General features: G+C 39.9%; 1 protein-coding gene across 15 annotated transcripts in view; it reads left to right on the forward strand.

Annotated features, from left to right (window-relative positions):
• The window catches only part of gapvd1 (GTPase activating protein and VPS9 domains 1), a 138937-nt gene that overhangs the window by 75330 nt on the left and 43825 nt on the right, over positions 1 to 19782 (forward strand). For 10 of the 15 annotated variants that reach the window (XM_038782130.1, XM_038782134.1, XM_038782124.1 and 7 more), the window contains 8 exons: positions 1201 to 1330; positions 2629 to 2754; positions 5544 to 5717; positions 13801 to 13941; positions 14968 to 15102; positions 15275 to 15415; positions 15905 to 15979; positions 18568 to 18926. In XM_038782130.1, coding sequence (XP_038638058.1) covers positions 1201 to 1330; positions 2629 to 2754; positions 5544 to 5717; positions 13801 to 13941; positions 14968 to 15102; positions 15275 to 15415; positions 15905 to 15979; positions 18568 to 18926 — 1281 coding nt within the window. The remainder of the gene's footprint in view (positions 1 to 1200; positions 1331 to 2628; positions 2755 to 5543; positions 5718 to 13800; positions 13942 to 14967; positions 15103 to 15274; positions 15416 to 15904; positions 15980 to 18567; positions 18927 to 19782) is intronic. The other 5 variants (XM_038782125.1, XM_038782128.1, XM_038782138.1 and 2 more) reach the window with 2 other exon arrangements.

Raw genomic sequence — 19782 nt, forward strand, 5'->3', positions numbered from 1 at the left:
GCGAAGAAAGAATCAGAAAAAGATGCACGGAAGGAGTTTTTAAAAAGTTTGGGCAGAAAACTTCTCTTCACTACTGTATTTTTGTGTTCTGAATTGCTGATATTACATGAAACGTTACTTTTCGCTTTCTGGTCTTCAGGATAAAATGGTGTTACATGGGTAACAACAGCAAAAAGAAAATGTTCATTTTCAGAAGTTATTAATTTAATTTGACCAGGTTTACCATTCAGTTTCATTAAATTATTTTTCTTGTGTTGTTTTTCAGTTCACATTGGTGGGCTTCTGCCAATGAACTTGTTAATATGTTGAGTCTTTCACATCTTTGGCACACCCCAAAGCATTTCACAACAAATGAATATTTTCAATGTGTCGTCCTGGTACTTCAGGCAAATGTGATGGCTAATTTGCACGCAGTTAGATCTCGCACAAGGCAATGAGTGAAATGACCAGGTAATCTGTTTTGGTAGAGTAGATCGGGGCATTGGGTGAAATCAGATTACATCTTTACGGCCACCGGATAAATCTGACAATTAGAACACGTTATGTGCCAGCAGCAGTATAACAGTGTCCTCGAATCGATTGGCAACCCCAAACCAATGGCACCCAACAATAAATTTGATTAATTATGCATTTATTGCAATTTAAACTTAATTGATAGTATTGAGATTTCATAGAATTTACAGTGCAGAAGGAGGCCATTCGGCCCATCGAGTCTGCACCGGCTCTTGGAAAGAGCACCCTACCCAAGGTCAACACCTCCACCCTATCCCCATAACCCAGTAACCCCACCCAACACTACGGGCAATTTTGGACACTAAGGGCAATTTAGCATGGCCAATCCACCTAACCTGCACATCTTTGGACTGTGGGAGGAAACTGGAGCACCCGGAGGAAACCCACGCACACATGGGGAGGATGTGCAGACTCCGCACAGACAGTGACCCAAGCCGGAATCGAACCTGGGACCCTGAAGCTGTGAAGCAATTGTGCTATCCACAATGCTACCGTGCTTGCAAATAGTTAAATTATCACTGCTTTAAATTAAAATCTTAAGAAAATATGGGTTTTGTGTTAGAACATTTACATTATCTAATAGTTACAATTGAATAAGTAATTTAACAATAAACTGTATTACCAAATTAGACAACCAAATCACAGCTTATTTAAGTGTTTCTGGACTAATTCATTTATTTTGATCAGGTGTTGAGCATGCAGCTTGCTGAGAGTGGGCAGGGAGAAGTGCCCGTAGAGGATGGAAAACTGCATGGCAAACCAGATAAAACTCTACGTTTTTCCCTCTGCAGCGATAATCTGGAGGGAATATCAGAAGGTGAGGCTTTTCTTCTGATGGGCGAGTACTAAGTCCCAGTCTTCCATTACCCTAGATCCCATTGGTTCTCTTTTACTTCACTTTTAAAATCCTTGTCCTTGTCTTTAAATCCTTCATGTTTTCACCCCAACCTGTCACTTAACCACTTCTATCCTAATGTTCTTGCCCTCCACCCATTTGCTTGTTACTCTGAATCTGGCCTCTCTTGTGCGACCTTCCTCTTTGCTTTACCATTAGTGGCACGGCTTTTGTCATTGATTTGTCGGGTCTTAAGCTCTTTCTCCATTCCACTCTTCTTGAATGTGAAAAATCATCTCTTTCATCAAGCTTCTGGTAGCCCCCCCCCAAATTTCACCTTTCCGGTTTTCGTGAGCTTTTTGTCTGGGTCTGTAGATGAAGTACTGTGGCTTGATAGTTCTGTGACTGAATTGTTTTCAAATTGGATTGAGTAATGCTTCTTGGTATACTAATATTAACATTGGGTAGGAATTGGAAATAACTGACTGACTTTGTAAATTGTTGAATGTGAAACCATATTATATATTTACTGTGAGAATTTTGTGGCAATAGAATTATTTGGTACTTCTAACGCTGAGTTTTAATATTGGTGCCAATCCTTTGCAGTTAAAGCCACCACATTGTCCAAATTTTTTTTTAAAAACTAGCTTGGAGAAACAATTGACCTGTTTGTTCGAGTGCTCAAGGATGCTGTGTTGAGCTATTAATGATATTTTGGAGAGCTAACTCTTTTATTAAAAAAAACTTCAGTTATTATTGTGTCCTGTTTACATTATTGTGGGTGAATATGTTGCCTGTCATAACCACTGTTCAATTCGTTCATTAAGGCCTTGAGTACTGTTACTCTTTTTTCCCTTTTAAAAAATAAATTTAAAGTACCCAATTCATTTTTTTTCCAATTAAGGAGCAATTTAGCGTGGCCAATCCACCTATTCTGCACGTCTTTGGGTTGTGGAGGTGAGACCCACGTAGAAACGGCGCGAATGAGCGAGCTCCACACAGACAATGACCCAGGGTCAGGATCTAACCCGGGTCCTCAGTGCCGTGAGGCAGCAGTGCTAACCACGGTGCCAGCATGCTGCCCCTTTTGAGTACTGTTACTTGACTGAATTAATCTAGTGGTGAGAGAAAGATTTTAAAAGCAAAGAAACTGCACAGATGTGATTGGCAAAATATGTTCATGGGGTACTAAGTCATGAAATCAACCCATTTGATATTTTCTTGTCTTTTAATTATATTTGCTATTGGAATTAAATTAATTGACTTTTTACTTCAAATAGGACCTTCAAACCGCTCAAACTCTGTTTCCTCACTGGATCTGGAAGGGGAGTCGGTCTCTGAACTAGGAGCAGGACCTTCTGGGAATAATGGTGTTGAAGCTTTACAGCTGTTAGAACATGAACAAGGTAAGTAAAACAGAGTGATGGTAATGCAGTTTGATGGTAATTACAGTTTTGCAAAGCCGGATTTTAAAGTGCATTATGAGCCAAGCTACTGAGACGATTCATTTCATTCAGATTCACCTTGTACATCTCAGTATTCTACTAATGCTTTCTCTACCACCCCCAAGAATTATGCTTTATAAGAATTCATACACTTCTTTGGGTCACAAAATGTATACCAATGGATTTCAAGCTTTTGTGCAGATTGCACAGTACTTTATTGTATATTAATTGGGTATTTGCTCCGGTTTCCTCCCACAAGCCCCGAAAGACGTGCTTGTTAGGTGAATTGGACATTCTGAATTCTCCCTCTGTGTACCAGAGTAGGTGCCGGAGTGTGGTGACTAGGGGGTTTCAACAGTAACTTCATTGCAGTGTTAAAGTGACCCAATTGTAACAATAATAAAGGTTATTATTATTTAATCAGGTGGTAGGCATTAACTGGGGATACACTTGCCTTGCATATAGGAATTGACTGTAACTGTTGTTGGTTTGGAGATGCATGTTTGTAATGTGTGCATCTGTAAATAAAACCTTATAAATAGATAAAGACTAGGCTCCAGTTCTATCCTTCACCTGGCTGTCTCGAGTATAACACTTCTGCCTCTTGTACTTTTAAATGAGTATGTTGGTTTTGTGGAGATATTTCTTGTTCGTGTAAGCTAGAATTCTGTCACTGCTTCTTGGCTGGTGAAGTACCCTGTTGTTTTCAAAATTTGTTCAGTGACATTAGAAGGAAATTGTGGTTGGAGCTATTAAAGGCGGTGATGGGGTTGGAAAATCCCTCAGGAGGTCTGATGTTCTGCATTTTCTGCTTTTGATCTCTGGCGGTAGGTTGCTTAGATTCTTAGCTCCACTATGTTTCTAGCATCTGCAGTAAGATGCACTTCTCGTTCTTCATAGCTATTCAGTCAAGAACTTTGAATTTAAATGATAACCTCACAGAATTCATTGCTTGCACTGTTCCCCTGGCTCAAATATTGTGGTAATTACTTGATTTCTTTGTATATGGAGGTCATAAGTGTGTAATTTGTACAAAATGTTGATGGCCATTTTTGGGAATCTCGAGTGCGATAACTCCGTCAGCAATGCCATGTTAGCAGCTTGGTGCACTGGCATATTGTTTCACCGCAAAAGAGCATGCAACAATTGGATAGGATATTTTTACAAAGCATTGAGGATTAAGGTCTTCATGCCTGCTACTTTTTTCGAAGTAGGAAAGTTGTAGTGCATTTTACTGTGCTCCAGTCCTGATCATAGGGACAGACTTGTGTGGATTTTTTATGATTATGGCGAGGCTAATGGAGATGAGCTCTGCATTGGATATGGCTTCCGAACATGAGTGTAAAGTGACAATATTCTATTAGGCATGGTCCTTCGTTACTTCGACACGGTGAGGTATCGTATTGTTTTAAAATATGGTTTACGTATGTCTGTAAAGCATTACAGAGTGGGATGTTTCCTACCTGCAGCTTAGTAAATTAGATGGAAGCTGGGAGTTGAGTGGAGCTTTTTTTACTGTTGCATTGCTCCTTCTCATCAGTCAAACAGCAATAGTTGGCATTAATCACAAAGTCTAATCTGGTGGAATTCAAATCCACTCCTCTGTATAGTCTTATGCTTTCCAAATGTTTATTAAACCAATCATGACTAGCAACCCATATGGCATTAAGATGAAAGGTTTTTCTTCTTTTCATTCTCTCATTTGGTGAGTGAGAGACTGATCATATGTGACCACCCACATCAGTGCCCAGAACTTATGAATAATATTGGAACTGTTTCCCCCTGTTTGTTTGAAGAAGCACTTCTCAGGATGGTGCATGCAGATTTTGGGAACTGGTGCATCTACTCCAGCTGTTTAGTCCCTGCCCGCATCCTCTGTTCTCAAGGCAAAGCATCATGATTCTGTTGCTGTTGCCATTAAAGCATCTTGATGACTACCAATGTCCAACAGTGGGGAATACTAGTCTTTCTGAAACTCGGATTATCCAGAAATTAGTTGACTGGAAATACTGCAAATGGAGCCAGGAAAATAAAATTTTGTCTTAACGTAGAGGGATACGGACCCCAGAAGTGTAGAAGGTTTTAGTTTAGACGGGCAGCATGGTCGGCACAGGCTTGGAGGGCCTAAGGGCCTGTTGCTGTGCTGTACTTTTCTCTGTTCTTTGTTCTTGTTAATATTGCCCCTTAATTGGAAAAGATGAATTGGGTACTCTAAGTTTATTTTTAAAAATGTTGCAGCTGTAAAAAAAAAGTCAGATCAAAGCAAGAGATTTGTGCAGAAAGCAAGAACAGTTTTGATAATTCCAACTTTTAATTTTGACGTTGCAGTATTCTCTGGGGATAGATATTTGCTACTTAAATTTTATTTTTGGCTTTGGGGAAATCATTTCCATAATTGATGGGAGAGTTGGTACTTGTTGCAGTGTGTGGTCAGGATATAATTTTGAGTTGCATGGGTGATAAAAGTGGCATTTTAAAAATGGGGTTATGATAGCAAGCATTTCTTTGTGTAGTAAGTCTAATTGCAGCATGCAGCAATATTCTCATGGTCTTTGTAAGCCTACCTCTAATCAAGTTCATATTCTGTTCCTGCACTTGGTAAAATGCTCTGGAAATGCCACGGTCACATTTTCTATGTTGCATTCACCACTTTTAAGCTGAGGAATTATTGTTTTCTTTTTTTTTTTAATTCTTAACTGAACTTGATGTAGTTAAGGAGGATTCATGCTACTTCTTATGTCCCGTTTTAGCCACAACGCAAGACAATCTCGATGACAAACTACGTAAATTTGAAATTCGAGACATGATGGGACTGACGGATGACAGGGACATTTCAGAAACTGTGAGTGAGACCTGGAGCACTGATGTCTTAGGAAGTGATTTTGATCCAAACATTGATGAAGACCGACTACAAGATATTGCAGGTAAATAATTAACAATTGATGGTGAATCAGCATCTCAAATAATGTTTTCAAATGGGATTCTAATGTGTGACCTAATTGGTCATAATGACATTGCAAATAATGATACTGTTAATACATAGCCTTGTAAACACTAAATATTTTAGCATGGTAATTGATGTGTTTTCAATTTGCTATATAAAAACAGCGCACTGAATTACATTAATTAACTCTGTACTCTTAGTAAAGAGGCGTGGTAAATTTTCCAGTCTAGTGCATGATAAATATCAAGTGATTAGCAAACAGTTGCTCTGTGTGCCAAAATATGTGCGTATAATGTAAGCAATTAAAATCAACAGGGTGGCCTTGGGAAGATACTTTTGCTTTGTTCCTTTCTGATTTTGAAATTACTCAAAATATCAGAATGATCACTTTTTGCCAGATACACATTTGATAAATTTGATTTTGTTAACAGGATACTTACGATAGGACACATTATTTATGTGGCATAACAATCTGGCAGTCAGAGGTACTGTGCCCAATTTTTAATTCACAATTCAGTTGGTCTTGAAAAACTAGGATAAAATTATTTCAAACTTCTTTCAGAGCAGCTGTTGAATATGATCGCCAGATAACATTTTTCAGCAAGTTGGATTTGGTGTATTCTAACATTATTGCTAGAATCTGATCAAACATTTATGTGAAATTGGAAGGAGAGTGTTAAGAGAAATCCAAATATAATATATGCATACATGTTTATAATATATACGTGTTGTATTATATATTCAGTAGAATATCTGTTACCCAGCACTCCAAACAAAATTCTCTACTAACCAGACTTCTGGAGTTGGATCTGTTTTTTGATTGGAGATACCAAAGTCACTCAGCGGTCTGCCCTCGCTCTGGTCTCGGTCTCCCACTGCTGTGCTGCATCATCTTCCTATGGCACCGCTTGTTTGATTTACGCACTCCTGTACCCTTCACGAGCCCTCAACATCCACAAGATCATCCTGGAATATTCCGATTGGATGAAATCACTGAGCTCCTCTTGCATCTCAGTTAACTAGCATATTTGATTAAGTGGCACTTCCCATTCCTGGAGCATGCTGGCTAAGAGATCTTCCTGTACTGTGATTTCATTTCTCTGTCTAATGTCAACTATGGTTCAACCGTAGCAGTCTCGTCTCGAGTAAGAAGGTGAGCGCAACATCTGAAGTGACATATTAATTCTGTACTGTGATTTTAAAATTATTATTTAGTCTTTCAAGGGATGTGAGTATCGCTTGCTCAGCTAGCTTCGATTCACCACCCTAATTGCCCTTGAGAAGGTTGCGGTGAACCACTGCCTTGAATTACTACAGGACATGTAGTGTAGATGCACCTTTGGTGCTTTTGGGAAGGGAGCTCCAGCATTTTGATCCAGTGACATTGTGGGAGCTCACCCATCCAGACAAGTGGAGAGTTTAGGAAGCAGGAGGCCGTTCGGCCCCTTGAGCCTGCTCCGCCATTCAGTTAGATCATGGCTGATTATCTACCTCAAAGCCATTTCCCCTGACTATCCCCAAACCTCTGTCTTTATTTTCTATCCATGATGTGGAGATGCCGGCGTTGGACTGGGGTGAGCACAGTAAGAAGTCTTACAACACCAGGTTAAAGTCCAACAGGTTTGTTTCAAACACGAGCTTTCGGAGCACGGCTCCTTCTTCAGGTGAACCTGAAGAAGGAGCCGTGCTCCGAAAGCTCGTGTTTGAAACAAACCTGTTGGACTTTAACCTGGTGTTGTAAGACTTCTTACTTTATTTTCTATCACACTCCTGACTTGAGCCTTGTAAGGCAGGCTTAGAGGGAGTCAGGAGGTCTTGTTGAATATGGATATAGGCTGCTACAGTATCTGAGGAGTCGCGAATGGTATTGGCAATCTGCAATCATCAACAAACATCTCCACTTCTGCCCTGTATGTCAGAGCGAAGGTCATTGATGAAGCAACTGAAATGGTTGGGCCTAGGAAACTACTCTGAGGAACTTGTGCAACAGTGTGCTGGGACTGAGATGACTGACCTCCAACAACTGCAACCAGCTAAAAGCAAATTACTGTGGATGCTGGAATCTGAAACAAAAGAGAAAATGCTGGAAAATCACAGCAAATGATCATATTCACCAGCTGCTCTGAAAGAAGTTTGAAATAATTTTATCCTAGTTTTTCAAGCTAACATTTCAAGCCTGATGACTCTTTTGTCTAGCTTCCTTTGTGCTAGTTATCACTCCAAACAGTGGAGAGTTTTCTCCCTGATTCTCTGATTAAGGGGAGACAGAGACACCATGGTAATGTCACTGGATTAGTGATAGTCTGAGGACATAGGTCCATATTCCATAATGGCATCTGGTGAAATTTATAGTCAAGTAAAATGTCTTTAATTGAAAGCTAGTCTTTGTTATGGTGATGGCCTATTGTCATAAAAATCTATCTAGTTCACTAATGTCCTTACCTAGTCTGGCCTTCATGTGACTCCAGACCCACAGCAATGTGATTGATTCCTAAATGCCCTCTGAAATGGTCCAGCAAGCTTCTCAATTGTGTGAGACTGCTACTGAGGTAGTGCTGCAGTGTTGGTGATGCTATCTGTCAGATGAGGCAAACTCATAGCCCATTTACCCTCTCAAGGGGACCTAAAGATCTGTGGAAGAGTAAATAAATTCTGCTCTGTCCTGACCATATTGTTGTACAGATTATCTGGGTATTATCTCATTGCTGCTTATGGGAGCTTACTATGTGCAAATTGGTAGCTACACTTTCCCTACGTTATGATTTAAAAGCACTTAATTGACTATAATGTACATTGGCTGCTATATATATATATAATGTATATAGTATGTGTGTGGGGGGTGCTGTGCATGTCTGTATGCACATGTTCTTTATATTCCAATTTCCCTGTACCACATGACCCAAACTCAATTCCCCTCCACCCCATTCGACTGAGCCCCGTAGCAGATTGCGGGAAGTAGGCTGGGAGTGATGCATCAACTGCCTTACATTTATTTTTCTCGAAATGCCTGTCTACTTGCAACCCGCTTACTCTCACATGGGGAATAACCGGCTCAAGCTTCCCACTTGTGGCATAGAGTATTGAAACAGTGATGTGCTGTGCAGGTATGCCACTATAGTACTTCCAAAATAAAAGAAAACTAATGCATTCTAAATCATAAACTTCAGTATTATTGGTTGTACAATCTCCATTCATGAACGGCAATGAAAAGTTTTCAGTGTAACTTTTTTTTTAAACATCACATTAAAATACAACTGTCATTTGCCAAATCCCTACAGTGTGATTGACCTTGGTTCTTCCTCATTTGCATTCAGCATTTTTCATGCTTTTAGATTGTGTTTTGGGATGCTTATATCATTAACTGAATTTGCAGCAATTTCCTTATGTGTTTCTCTAAGGGATAGCATTATGAGATGCACATTAAATCTCCATTAATACCTCATTATCCCAGTGATAAGATTACCATGATAATGAGGCATAAATTCTAATTGTTTCAGATCTTGTTGTGCCTCTCATTTAATCATATACCTGTATTTGTCTTCAGCAAGCTTTAAATTGGGAGTACTCCTGGTGACCTGAAAATAATGCTCAAGGTGCTGAAAGCAGATATTTTAGTGAGTGTATGAGTACATAGTTGTTGCAAAAACTGGCAGCTGCTGGCATTCAGGACACTGATACAACGATGTAATTTGCACTAGTTCAGATTGAGCACATTGAAGATAACTTCAGAAACGTAACTCAGAATTTTAGCAAGGTGAGGCCAAACTTGGGCCATGCTGCAACCCAGCCAGACAACCCTATCTCTCTTGTGCTGGAGGAAATGTGCCGGAACACTCTCAAAAAAAAAGAGTCATATGATTGGGGAGTGTTGCCATCGATTTATAGAACGGAAATCATGTTTGACACCTCTAAGAGATTTGTGAGGGTGTAGTTGAGTGGATAAGGGCAACCAGTGAATGCGATGTACTTAGATTTTCAAAGCTTTAGCAAGGTGCTGCTCAAGAGGTTATTAGACAGAATTAAGCCTCATGGGATTGGATATCTATTAGCATGGATTAAACATTGCATAACTGGCAGAAAACAGTTGTAATAAACCAGGATAGTTTTATGTTCACTGGTTGTAACTAGACTGTACTAAAAGGATCTGTGCTTCAGTGATGCGATCTGTGCCAATGAGTTAGATGAAGGGACTGAGTGTAATGTTACTAGGTTTGCTGAAGATACAAATTTAGGAGGCGAAATGAGCTGTGAGGCTGACAGGCTGCAAAAGGATTTAGACAGGCTACATGAGTGAGCAAGAATGTGACAGATGGTATATACTGGCTTGAAGTCACCTATTTGGATAGGTAAAATAGTATTATTAAAATGGTGAAAAGCTGGGAAGTGTTGTATTCGGAGAAACTGAAGTGTCTTTGTTGACTAATCACAGGAAGTTAACATGGGCACAACAAGCATTTGGGAAATAAAATGGTGTATTAGCCTTCATTACAAAGGGTAGGGTATTCATGAGATCACATTTATAGTATTATGTGGAATTTTGGTCTCCTTATCTAAGGAAGAACATACTTGCCTTTGAGGAAGTGCAATAACAGTTCACCAGACTGATTCCTGAGATCAGGGGATTGCCGTGTGAAGAGAGATTGAATAAACTAGGCCTGTATTCCCAAGAATTTAGGAGAATGAGATTATCTAATTAAAACATGAAAAATATTTAAGGGGCTTGACAAGGTAGATTGCTGGGAGGATGTTTCTTATGGCTGTGAAGTCTGGTTAGAGCTACAGAATAAGGGGTCAGCCATATAGGCGAGGCAAGAGAAATTTGTTTACGCGGCTCTGAACTTTTGAAATTCTCTTTCCCAGAGAATTGTTGATGCCTAGTTGTTGAGTAAATTCGAGCCTGAGATTGATATATTTTTGGTCATTAAAACTATCAAACCATAGGTAGCTGAGGTAGGTAGAAGATGAGCTTGCATTTCATTGAATGTCGGAATGCCTAACTCCTATAAACTTCTGCTCTTTTATGCATTTTATTTCTGCTGATTTGAAAATTTGCATTTTCTGAGTTCACGCTTCAGGACACTTGTTTCATAATCTTTTTTTAAATATAAATTTTGAGTACCCAATTATTTTTTTTCCTATTAAGGGGCAATTTAGCTTGGCCAATCTACCTAACCTGTACATCTTTGGGTTGTGGGGGTGAAACCCATGCAGACCTGGGGAGAATGTGCAAACTCCACACGGACAGTGACCCAGGGCCGGGATCGAACCCCGGTTCTCAACGCTGTAGGGAGCAATGCTAACCACTGTGCCACCGTGCTGCCCCACTTATTTTGTAATCTGACACTTACTATGTTTATAGGATCCTCAGGAAATCAAATGCTTTTGCATTTCCAGCTGTCAGTTTTCAAAGGATGGTATATTTTCCAAATGGTACAACTATGGATGTTTGATTTGTTAAACTAACTGAGCTTAATTATACTTTTTTTCCCTTTAATTTTTAGAGTACCCAATTCATTTTTTCCAATCAAGGGGCAATTTAGCGTGGCCAATCACCGAGCCTGCACATCTTTGGGTTGTGGGGCGAAACCCAGGCAGACATGGGGAGAATGTGCAAACTCCACACGGACAGTGACCCAGAGCCAGGATTGAACCTGGGACCTCGGTGCTGTGAGGCAGCAGGGCTAACCCACTGCTCCACCGTGCTGCCCTCTTACTTGTACCTTTAAATACTACGGGCTGCATTCTCAGCTGCCAGTAGTGGGGTCCCTGATGGTGTTGAGAATTAGGCATCCGGGAAAAATCGGCTGGCAGCAGGACCAGGGTTCGTGCTCACGCATCAGCGGGAGAATGCGAATGGGTCGTTAGGACACATTGCATCCATTTAGCGGGCTCGGTACCAGATTCTCCAGGCTCCCGCGATTCACCAGTCCTCTGTGTCAGGAATCACATGGCCGCGGATTACAACAGGTATGACCAAATGTGAACCTCTGGATGAACCAAGGGGGGTATCTCCTCAAGGGAGTTACCCCCAAAGCCCATCCTATCACGCTACTCCTCCCCCCACCCCTAGCACCCCAGACCCCCTAACTAGAGGGACCACCCACTGATCCTGCAGAAAAGAGACGCCTGCCTGGAAGCTAGAGAGCAGTAAAAAAGTATAGTTGTGGCACTTGCCTGAAAGCACCGCATGTCCATTCCTGGAAAGAGAACAGCTGTGACTTGTGTTTAAACCCCGAGGATACATTAGCTGCAACCCATTCACTCATTTCTGATAGTGGTTTGTGATTGACAGCTTTCACAAACCAGCTGTGAGCCTTGTTTCATTCATCATCTTCATGGATGAGTAAATCGAAGTGCTGTAATCACAATGTTTATAAACATCCACCACATTAAAGAGTTTTAAAAAAAAAATTAGAGTACCCAATTATTTTTTTTCCATGAAGGGGCAATTTAGCGTGGCCAATCCGCCTACTCTGCACATCTTTTGGGTTGTGGGGGTGAAACCCACGCAGACACAGGAAGAATGTGCAATTTCCACAGGGACAGTGACCCAGGGCCGGGATTCAAACCCAGGTCCTCAGCGCCGTAGGCAGCAATGCTAACCACTGTGTCACCGTGCTGCCCTACATCAAAGAGAGTTAAGTGCATTCCAACCACACCCCTTAACGCTTGAGTGATTTTTGAAGTGCGCAGCCATGGGTCTTCGTATCAGGTTGCCTGCACAAAGTGACAGTCCGACAGTGCGTATTCTCCACCATACATAAATTTGCATGGCGAGGAAGTTTGAATTACTCTGTGATTTGTATTCCCAGACGTAAATCACGTGCAATTCAACTCCAGCGGGAGGTCATAGTCTCCCAATGGAAGAATCTTGCCCTACATTTCTAATGTGCCCTGTACAGGCCACAATTAAGGATTTTCAGGATCTGTACTGAAATTAGTGCCAATAGCAAATGAGAACACACACATGTTATGATCCAAGTTTTACTTATGTAGGAAATAGTTTTGTCCAATTATGTTTCCCTAACTTCAGTATTCTTCTAATGTTTGTTTGTCTTGGTATGATATAAAAGATTACATTCAAAAGCAGGTGTGCTGTTCACAATCTTTGTAACGGCTGAGGATTGAGTGAATTTTAGGTGGAAAGAGGATAGAATGAAACTTATTCTGGATCACCCATAGTCAGAGGTAGCCTATTTATGTTATTGATATTGACGGATCTACTCAAATCCTCTTAAACCTTTCACTTCCCCTTTCCTCTTCAGAAAATACTATCCTTATTCTGCTTTAAAATGAACATTACCCACCTTATCTGTTTACTCCATGGTTTAAAATATTCCTGTCTTCCTTCATAATTTCCTTCTTAAAAACTTGGTGGAGCTTCTGAGATTTGCTTCACCTCGGTGATAGATGAAAAGTCTCTTCCCTCCTACAGTGGACCTTTGTTATAAAACTAATCCCAGATTGCAAAACATCCCTTTCAGCCAAATTGAAAATTGAAAATCGCTTATTGTCACGAGTAGGCTTCAATGGAGTTACTGTGAAAAGCCCCTAGTCGCCACATTCTGGCGCCTGTCCGGGGAGGCTGGTACGGAATCGAACCGTGCTGCTGGCCTGCTTGGTCTGCTTTAAAAGCCAGCGATTTAGCTCAGTGAGCTAAACAAGCCCCAGATTGTAATATACTAGGTATGATACAGCAGTTATTCATAAGTACAATGGGTAACCTACTGATGTCTGATCATCCAAATACAGCAGGTGTACACAGAAGGGAACAAAATGGCAATTTAGATTTCTGAATTCAGACGGCTGTTGCTGTTGCTTTGTCAAATACATAAAAGTGACCGATGGGGGAAAAACACGTCGCAGGGATTTCAGTACTGCAATTTTCAAGGGACTTCAGATATCATATAAAATGAGTACTGAAGAAAAATGACCATTTCTAAAAACTTTGCATATTCTCAAAGGTTGTTCACACCCTTAGCACAGTATCTGATATTTAAATATAATAAATACTGTTGATTATTGTGCCAGTTAAGTAAAGAATATATTTTCTTGTATTGTAGGTGCTGCAGCAGAGAGCATGCTGGGTAGTTTGCTTGGTTTACCAGGTTCAACTTCAGTATTACTTGATCCCTGCACAGGATCAACGATCTCCGAGACAACGAGTGAGGCCTGGAGTGTGGAGGTTCTGCCAAGTGACTCGGGTGAGTGTGCCATTACATTTTTCTTTCATTATCAAGCCTTCCATTATTAGAAGTATAGACAAAAAATCATTGCCCTGCGGCGATGAATGCACTCTAGTTACAGTATGTTAACTATTCGCTGTGAAATTTTGAATTTCAGCTTTGAGCCTCTGATTATTTGGCTCTATTTATTAATTCTACTATTTATCTTATTTGCATGTACTGGCTGAGTATTGTAGCAACCAGTGATGTATTTCGTGTTGTGGAATTGAATCGATTGAGTTTCTCTAGTTGCTCTTTCTATGTTGAAACTGTCTGAAGTAAAAGTGTACTATGTAGGTTGATGAGAAAATGTAAAAGCAATTGAATAGTCTGATTAAAATTTTGCACTGATTTAGTTATTAGCATATTATAAGATGGCTGTATGCCTTTACCTAATCTAAATTAAATTGGCCTCAGTACACTGCATAGGGAGAGAAACCAATTTGGAACATTGACAACGACAGATGCTCATGACTAAAAGGTGTCAAACCACATGTTTGTGCCTCCTAAATCCAGGTGTGTATAGGTTAAAGGGTGAAAGTGAATTTACAGAAACACAACAGAATGTAAAATTCAAAACTGGGCTTGATTTGCAATCATGAAAATAAGTATCTTACTCTGAACAAGATGCTGTTTGACTGAAATGGAGAGAAACATTGGAGACACTGGATAATGTGGATGTCACTGCATTACAGTAAAAGGGGCTGTTATTTGCAGCTAAATTGCATGCCCTGACCTTATTTTAGGTATCGATAGGAAAGTATTGAAGGGTTAACAGAAGCAAATATAAAGGAAACCTGAATTTTAAATCCAAGGCCACAAGTTTCTCTTCCTAGATTTACTTGCTTTCCCGGACAAGTTTTAAAATATTTCCAGAGAATGGGTGGGGGAGATAAAGAAAACGGGATTTTTTTTTTTTTGAATCGCTTGACTTATAGACTGTTGAAGAATGTTGTGATAAAAAAACATCATAGTTACTATAAAATTTTATTTCTTTCTTTTCAGAAGCCACAGATTTGAAACAGGAGGAGCGTTTGCAGGAGCTGGAAAGTTGTTCAGGATTGGGTAGTACATCTGATGATACTGATGTGAGGGAAGTGAGCTCAAGGCCCAGTACACCTGGACTCAGTGTTGTATCAGGTACAGGACAGTGGAGCATTGTGATTAAGTATTCTCGATACACAAGTAAATATTATACAAAAGTTTAAAATGGTCCCTCCTAAAAAAAATTGTGGTCATTTTTAATGTAAGGTGACATTTTCTTCATGAAGTCCAATCGCAATACTTACATTTCAGAATTAATGCCTTTTAGGCTTTTTACACTATTTAACAGGCATCAGTGTAACTTCAGAAGATATACCCAACAAGGTGGAGGATATAAGGTCAGAGTGCAGCTCCGACTTTGGAGGGAAGGATTCTGTTACAAGTCCTGATGTGGAGGAAATTGTACAGGGTAAATAAAGGTGTTTTAAATCTGAAGCCAATGCATAAATATGTGAAATTATAGAAATCTGACTTCATGGGGAATGGGTGGAGAGGTGTGATTTTAAAAAGAAAATCTTACCACAACTAACATATATTCTAATATATTCAGAATGTGAACAGTTAAACATCTTCACATGTGTATCTCCTTTCTGCTTTGGGTAAAATCTGTCTAGTTAGGGGTGCAGCATTTATGACACCTGGATTTAAGTTCATTTACTAATTCGAAATGTATGCAGGTTCATGCTACATCACACTGCAATTGGAAATTCAGACATTTCAATACCTGAACCAGAATGTGTGACTGTCCATAGATAAGGCCAGGGGCTTGATCTGCAGCGTGATCTATAATTGATCCAAGCATTCATTATGCTGAGTGTGTAACTGAAGCAGCTATGTAAGTTTGATAGTTAGGTAACCTAACTTAGAAATAATACATCTTTTTGTTGTGGATTTACAGGTGCACATCAGATGACATCTTCACTTCCCCACACAGACGCGTTACTTGCCATGTTTGACCCCCTGTCTTCTGATGGTAGGTTGAAATTGCACATAGTACACCTTGTAACGTTACAGATTTACTGGAATAATTTATTTTTATTGTGAAGAAGGGTTTAGCTGCAGCTTATTAACAAGGTGCATCTTTTTATAAAGTACAACTTTCATTTAAAAAAAAAAAAAAATTCATTTATGGGATTCTGGCTGAGCCAGCATTTATTGTCCATCCCTGATTGCTCTTTAACTGAATGGCCATTTCAGAGGACATGATTCACATACACCGTTACCAGACCAGATAAGACTAAATGGCATTAGTTTGAACGACAATCGATAATGGGTTCATGTAATCCACACAGCTCCAAAAAGCTTAAAGTCCAGATAGCTCAGTTTAGTGATTTTTTTTTCTTCCTGCTCCTATGTTCCTTTCCATGTGCATTAATTCACATGGTATTATGTTTTCTACTTTCCAATCCATCCAAATCTGTTTTTTTGTCTTCTAAGTCTCTCCCACTCTTTTTCTTATTGACAACTTCAGAAATATTTACTTAAGATTCCACTTGCAAATCATTAAAGTACATTGTAAATAGGCTTTATTCAGATAATATTGAAAAGGTTGGTATGAACTGCAACTGTGTACTTGTTAAATATGCTCAACAGATAATTGAATCGATCAAGACCTCGCAACCGAGTAATTACACACTTCTAGATATTTCTCTGTGAAGTACTGCAGGCTGATGTTTCCTTTCAAATATTTTACCAAGCATGGTTTCAAATAACTAAAGCCTAGGTTAGACTCCCAACAGATACAAGTTCTGAACTCCACTAGTAATGGATGTGGTTAGTCTGGGCAAGATTGAATAAACCGAACAAAGGTAAATGGAAGTATTCAAGAGAGTTAATTACAGTAATGTAAATGTTTTGTATATAGACTTTTAAAATATGTTTGATTAGGTACTATATAATAGACTTGGTAACAAAATTGACTATAGGAGCTGCATGGAAATGTATTTTGCTGAAGGACAGAAAGTAGAGCGCAGTGATGAAAGGATCTCTTCCAGAGTGGAGGAAAGTGCCCCAGTGGCATATCCCAGGAGTCAGGATTTGAAGCACTCCTCATTTTGATATGTTTAGTCTTGGAATTAGATATAGAGGGCAGAATCTGAAAGGTTTACAGATGACATGGAACTCACAAGATGCATGAAACAGTGAAGTAAGAGACTCCAAAGGGATACAGAATTGTGGAAAGGTCTGTCTGGATTTGGCAGATAAAATTTACCACTAAGAAATGCAAAGTAATACATTTTAATAGGAAGAATGAGGTGATGGAATATGAATATAATTATAAGTGGTAATGCCACTGGCCTGGTAACCCTGGATTAATGATTTGGAGGCATGAGTTCAAATCTTACCACAGCAGTTGGGGTAATTTAAATGAAGTAAATTAAATAAATCTGGAATAGAAAGCTAGTCTAAGCAATGGTCACTGTGCCTCGACTAGATTGTTTTAAAAACCTATCTGGTTCACTAATGCCCTTTTAGGGGAGAAAATCTGCTGTGTTCACCATGTCTGGCTGATACGTGACCCTCGACCCAAATTCTTGTATTCAAGAAAATGGCTCACCGTTACCTTCTTGAGGGACAATTAGGGATGCTCAATAAATACTATTCTTGCCAGCAATGCCTACATCCTGCGAATGAATGAACAGGAAATAATTAGAGGCGGCACAGGAACAGAAAGACCTGGGGGTGAGTGTACCTATGTTTTTTAAGGTGGCAGGACAAGTTGAGAAGGCTATTTAAAAAGGCATGTAGAGTCCTTCACTTTATAAATAGAGGCAGAATATAAAAGGAAAGAAGTGATTCAAACCTTGTATAAATCACTGTTCAGGTCCCAGCTGCATTATGAGCATCATAGTTCAGGCCTTCGAAAGGGTGCAACAGATTTGGCCGAATGGTACTGAGGATGGAAGATGTCAGTTACACGGAGATTCCAGAGAAATTGGTAGTGTTTTCCTTGGTGCATAGAAGGTTAACAGGAGATTTGATAAGAGGTGCTCAAAGTCATAAGGACAGTGAAGGAAAAACTGTTTCCAGTGGCAGAAGGAAACCCAAGAGCAAAGGTTTAAAGTGGTTGACAAATGGAGCAGAGATGAGGAAATTGTTTTTACACAAAGTTATGCTGATCTAAAAATGCTGACTAAAATGGTGGTGGAAGCAGATTGAATACTAACTTTTTAAGAAGAGGCTTTGATAATTACTTGGGGAAAATGTGTACTGGGCTCTAGGGAGAGAGCAGGGAAGTGAGGCTAGTTGGATAGCTCTTTCAGGAATCGGCACAGAATCGGAACAATTGGCCACCTTCTGTGGTCTAGCCATCCATGATTTCTATGGTCCATATCTGCCTAACAAATTAGTTTGTTCAATAAATTGTATGTCTTTGACGCAAGATTTAGAATATTAAGTGTTTTCCTTCTATTCCCCAGCAAGGAATGTCATCATTTGTCCATTCTGATTTCATGCATGATGGACCTTGTTTGTTTATTTGGATATTTGGGCAAATGCAAGTTTGCATGGATTGTTCTGTAAGCCATGATTCGTGTTTTGTTTATTTCTCAAAATTCACAGCTTCAATCATACCATCAATAGTCAGACCTAAGGTACACTATGCAAGACCATCACACCCGCCACCTGATCCTCCAATACTGGAAGGTGCTATCGGAGGCACTGATGCCCGATTACCAGCATTTGGGTCTCATACGTGTTGCCAAACTGAAGCTGAGCTGCTCAAACAGAGACACTCCTTTCCAGAAAGACTCGTGCGCAGCAGAAGCTCTGATATTGTTTCTTCTTCTCGCCGACCAATGAGTGATCCTGGCTGGAATGCACCAGGCAGCAGGCGGATGGCAAATGAGGAACTATATGCAGCTGGGGCAGCGCCTGTAGGAGCCTCTGGACCAACTTCATCTCCAAGCAAAGATTCCCTAGTAAGGTCTAATCTCAACGTATAAGCATTCCTTGATATGTCAAACAAATATTTTTCTAACTGGGGATGTTTTCAATTGACTTGTCATTTTTTTAATGTCATGTGTTGAATATTTGTTCTTCACAAGGTGGCAAAGGAATTCATTGCATGAGAAGGCAAGTCTTTCTCAGTCGCTTCATGTTACTAATACAGGGACAGTACCTCAAATCCGGCAACCTCGGGACCTAGACCGTGCCGGATTTCAGATATTGCTGGATTTTGGGTCGGGTCAAACTGGGGTTGGGTGGGGTCTAGGATCGCTTGGAGCGCGGGATATAGCGTGAAGCTGCTAAACTAGTCTGGAGCCATACCGCGCCAATGCAACAGCTAGCCGAATTGTCCAGGTAAGTTTTTTTTTTAAAAACTTGACTCGATTAAAATTGATGCATGGAACATTATAAAAATGTCTGGTTTTCGGACAACTCCAGTTTTTGGACAGCAGGATTTGAGACACTCTATCTGTACAATATAATTTGATGAGCAGAAGCTCAAGTAATGCAGAAACACCTGAGGGTGTTCATAAATGATGTTGGCTGGTATATATGGGTGTATGGAATAAAACCAGCCATTGCACTTGAGAGAGACCAATTTCAAATTTTGATGCAATTGTTTACCCTTGAAAAGAAACAGATTGACACTCTGAGGAACTGACTGCAATACAGTGAGAAATTGAGTAAACTAAAACTTCACTGTGCAATATAAAATGTAACTAGAACTGTGTATGTATTATATGAGACTGTGGCTGCAAGTCCACACATTTAAACTTACAAACAGATAAGACCAATTGTGATCTGTCTTGGCTGATTCCAAATTTCAAA

Source organism: Scyliorhinus canicula, chromosome 21, assembly GCF_902713615.1.
Source record: "Scyliorhinus canicula chromosome 21, sScyCan1.1, whole genome shotgun sequence".
NCBI lineage: Eukaryota > Metazoa > Chordata > Chondrichthyes > Carcharhiniformes > Scyliorhinidae > Scyliorhinus > Scyliorhinus canicula.